Below are 4,335 nucleotides of genomic sequence, written 5' to 3'. Positions count from 1 at the left end.
TCAAATTTCTATTTTATATTTTATATAAAATATTTCAAAATTCTACAAAAATGTATTTAATATACAAAACAATATTTTTTAAATTATAATATATTGTAACTTTGATTCCTCTATTTTCTATTTTTCATTTTGATTTCCCCATTTTAAAAATTAAGTTTTGCTTTTTTTTTTTAAAATTTTATTTTGCATTTTAGTCTGGTGACCAATTTGAAAATAATTTTTGATGATATGGCTCTTGTTCTAATGATGTGTGAATGTCAAATTATAATTAATTTTTCAACTAATTATTTATTAAATTTTTAATGTTTTTAATAATAACAAAAAGTTAAAGACAATTCATTAATATAAACTCCGTAAATGAAACGTTTTTCTTGATGCTCATTTCCTATTTTCATCATTCCTAAAAGAGTAATCTTCTCGAAAGGTAAACCCTAACATTTTCTCTCCTCTTCTACTCAACTCGAGATCATCCTTATGAATTGCTCTCTCTACGGCTCTCTTCCCTTTACATTTTGTGACTGCAACCCAACATTTTAAAGTGGAGTCTGACGGTGATGGGGGTTTTGTTGTTCAAATTTATGGTTTTTGGTGTGATTTGTTTTGAGCTTCAGGATTCATGTGTACAACAATGAGGATTTGATATTGTGCGCATTGCCGTACCACGACACACATGCATTTGTTCGAATAGTACAAATACTTGATATAAGGTTAGAAATATATGATTACTTGTTACTGTGTTTTGGTTATGATGTAGATTACTCGTTGGATTTGGAATGGTTTCTGATGTTTTTATTGATTTTTGTAAAGGAATGGTACATGGGGGTTTCTGCAGGGCACCGCCACTTAGAATGGTTATAGTGCAGCAATGCCTTTGTGATAAGGGCGTATTAGAAGTACTATGCAACTACGTGGGTAAAATAAAGTGTTTTAGCTGTGGATTTGATAGACGTCTAAGAGTTTAATAATAAGATAACTACATTTTTTGGTTGCGCAGGCATCTCCATCTAAGAAGTTTCAACCTTCGAAGAATGTAATTGCCTTTTGTACTGCTGTTTTCATTGAACTTTTGGGGACTGTTGTGACGGTTGAGGATGATATTGTCAAGAGAATACTTCCTTTTGTGGTCTCTAGTCTTCAGTCAGGCATTAAGGGGCTTTCAGATCACAAGGTTAGATTGTTTTCATTCATTCAAACTGATTATATTATACCTACCTAGGTATCATTTAGTATTTTTTGTGACTAACCTTTTGGTTAGTTGGCTGTACACAAGCTCCGAAATGGGCAGACCATGTGAAATGAATTTGCATTTTCCCCTTAATATATTATGATGCATCATAAACAGTAATTCATTCTCTTGCATTTTCCCTCTCATGTTAAGAAATTATATCACTGTTATCACTTTCTATTAATCTAGAATATGCTTGGACTAGCTCATGTTATAACCTGTGATTTGTTCAATCAATTTATTGCATGATTTTTCTGTTGATTATATGATTTTTAAAGTCCTCAAACTCCGGAATAACAATGTAACTAAAGTGTATAATTGCAAACCTCTGCATATTTGGATAAGGCTGAATGAGTCATAGTTGTTTATTGAGTATTTTTTCTGTACAATTTAATCCATGGTCATTCTTAAATTATTTATCTTTGTTACTCTTTATTTTTAAATCACAGAAGAAATAAAACTTACTCACTGATGTTAAAGGTCTCTCCACTCGCTCTTCGTGTTTGTAATTGAGAAGGAAACTCTTTTCAAAAGAACATACACTGAACACCAAACAAAGACCAGGGGCCAACTATTTCTCAAACACACACGTCTAAGGAAATGTATCTCTATTTAAGATTTCACTTCTGTCACTCAAAGAACATCGTACATTTTGTGTACCACTTAAAAAATATGATTATATATAGTATATGTATCACCGTACTTTTAGGACTCAGTTTATGTTTGCAAACTTCCTATTCGGAGGGTCTAATTTAGGCAGGCTAGGAGGGATATTTAGGCACAACTGTTTAACTGATTTAAAACAGGTTAAGTTATAGAGAGAGAATTGTGAGAAGGAGAATAAAAGAGGCAAGAGAAGAGAGAACAAGCAACCTTTTCTGAGCCAGTTAATTACCGAGTAGGACCTGGCCTCTTATTTCTAGTTTAAAAAGAGTGTGTTCTCTGTATTCTTCATTATTCAATCAGGAACATCCGTTTCAGGTCTTATGGTTTCTTTTATGTTCTAAATATTAGTACTTGATGCCACATATATTTCTTTTTTATTGTGTTTTTGGGGCACTTTCTGATGCACTGTTGTACTATGCAGGCCAGTTCATTGATGATAGTTGGCTTGCTTGGAAATAAAGCTGCATTGGCTCCTAAACTTTTGAATAGTTTGATAGGTTCAGTTGCCGAGGTTGCTCGGGAGGAGGCTAAAGAGTCGACAGATCTTCATATATTCATTGGTTTCGGTTGTCCCTTATGGCCTTAATCAATCTTGTCCAGGTACCATGTTGTGACAGAATTTTTTATCCTATTTTCTTCTTGTTATATGTCTCTACTTTTAACTTGGTTATACTTTTATTCTTTGTTCTGTTTGAATTTTTCTAGTCCCAAAATGTTGAAATACTTCCAATAAAGGCCTTGGAGGTTTTAAAGGAACTAAGGTTGTCTACCTCAAACTGTTCAACTTGTTGATGATACCTGTGGTTTGGCTGTTTCCATTTGCATATTAATCATTTATATACATGATTTATAAAATCCTTTTTTTCCAGGGATTTGCCAGTGGTTTTACTAGAATTGTCTAAGGAGTTCAACATTGAAAAGTTTCTTGTTGTTTTATTGGACTCCTTAATTGACTGCTGGTGAGAATTCTATGAGTTTCTTTCTGGCGGTCTATGCATACTATACTATCAACAACTTTTTTGTGCTGATTATTATTCATTCGCAGTTCTAAAGATGAATACTGCCAGCAGGCTTTGCTGTCCTTGATAGAAAAGGTCCCCATAAATGATTATGTTCATCGCGTCGTCACCAAAATCCTATCAACTTGTGTGAAACTATCCCAAAAAGTTGACGACTCAATATCTTTGATGTCAGGTATGTATTATGATTCTGAATTAAGATTTCAGCGAATTCTAGAACGTGAGAAAATTTAATATGAATGGAAATTAATTTTTGTATTCTATCACCAATAGTTGTAACTAACCTCTAAATTAGTTTTTACAACTGTACCCGGCTCAGCTCTTATAGTTGCAGTCTAGTCAGTTATTCAGTTATGATATGATGCCTAGCTTATTGTCCTCACAACTTTGTTGTTTTTTAAATGACAATTAGCTGGATGGGCAAAGAAGATTCTGATAATTGTTATACAAAGTATCCGTTTGAACTTCGTGGAGCAGTTAATCATTTCCTTCAGGTATGTTGAAATTTTTTTATGCTTCTCTTTGTGAGCAATTGTACGAAAGTCTTAATGGTCTGAACTCAGCTTGTTCAACTTCAACAGAATAACAAATCACATTCAAAGAAAGACGATTCACTGTATAAGATTTTATGCAAGATGTTGGATGGTAATCTGGATTCACCATCTGATATCTCAGAGTCTTAAGTTTGCTTTGCCTTGTATCATCCAAAGGTAGTACCACCCATTAACTTTCTATTGAATTTCCGTGTCTATAATCATGAAGTGTGAATGGTCATCAATTTTCTGTTAGTATTTATGAGCTTCATTCTTATTTGATATGGTATAGGCTGATGTTAGATGAACTACACTGCGTGGTATAAATTCTTCTGGCATCTTGAAAAACGAAGCATTTGTTTTAGAGGTATCTATGCTCTGCTGCTACTCTTACCCTCTCCTCCTAAAGCTATATCTTTCATTTATATTTTCATGTGTGACAATGGTTTAAGAACATCCTTGGTATTTATCCTTGGAGTTGAAAAATTCAAAATTTTTGCTCAATATGGTTAATTACCAATATTTTACAAAAATCTCTGATCATTGTGGCCTATTGATTAAATATTATTGCCTATTTTTAATTATATTTTATCTGAAAAGGTTGTGTTGTATATTTGTCAAACTGGTTTTATTTGGAAATGTATTTCTATATGTTGAGTTCCATTTCAAATGATTTGAACTGATTATATTTGTTATCTAATATCTGTGTTGTTGCTGAGAGAGAGGGAGGTTTAAGGTCATTGATAAGTTGTCGTTACTTACTTTATAATTAAGCAAAATATTTATTTTAGACATTAATTTCTGCCTAAAACTACGAACAACGCTTTCGCGTACAAACTTGGATGCTTTGGAAAATGAATGCTAGGTCCTTTACATAGTAATAACAAGTTGA

General features: G+C 32.7%; 1 protein-coding gene and 1 long non-coding RNA gene across 2 annotated transcripts; both read left to right on the top strand.

The window, feature by feature from the left end:
* Positions 1 to 387: 387 nt before the first annotated feature.
* On the top strand, positions 388 to 1,131 carry LOC131650517 (uncharacterized). The gene is made up of 3 exons (XR_009298303.1): positions 388 to 707; positions 808 to 912; positions 995 to 1,131. It is a non-coding gene; the product is annotated as an uncharacterized LOC131650517 (long non-coding RNA).
* A 1,184-nt stretch (positions 1,132 to 2,315) lies between these two features.
* On the top strand, positions 2,316 to 3,799 carry LOC131650516 (uncharacterized protein At3g06530-like). Its single transcript, XM_058920220.1, has 7 exons — positions 2,316 to 2,491; positions 2,597 to 2,652; positions 2,761 to 2,850; positions 2,937 to 3,085; positions 3,323 to 3,404; positions 3,492 to 3,620; positions 3,736 to 3,799. Exons 1-7 carry the CDS (start codon positions 2,468 to 2,470, stop codon positions 3,767 to 3,769), a joined length of 564 nt encoding a protein of 187 aa, XP_058776203.1. The 5' UTR covers positions 2,316 to 2,467; the 3' UTR covers positions 3,770 to 3,799.
* Positions 3,800 to 4,335: the final 536 nt, after the last annotated feature.

Source organism: Vicia villosa, linkage group LG2, assembly GCF_029867415.1.
Source record: "Vicia villosa cultivar HV-30 ecotype Madison, WI linkage group LG2, Vvil1.0, whole genome shotgun sequence".
Lineage (NCBI taxonomy): Eukaryota > Viridiplantae > Streptophyta > Magnoliopsida > Fabales > Fabaceae > Vicia > Vicia villosa.
The sequence above is the reverse complement of the archived record's forward strand: the minus strand, read 5'-3'. Positions and strand labels throughout refer to the sequence as shown.

Bases quoted from the DNA above. Each gene is read 5' to 3' on its own strand.
- LOC131650516 (XM_058920220.1), top strand. From the start codon at position 2,468: ATGGCCTTAATCAATCTTGTCCAG. The intron at 2,851-2,936 runs GTGAGAATTCTA...ATTCATTCGCAG, and splicing joins GACTCCTTAATTGACTGCTG to TTCTAAAGATGAATACTGCC. The intron at 3,405-3,491 runs GTATGTTGAAAT...CAACTTCAACAG, and splicing joins CAGTTAATCATTTCCTTCAG to AATAACAAATCACATTCAAA.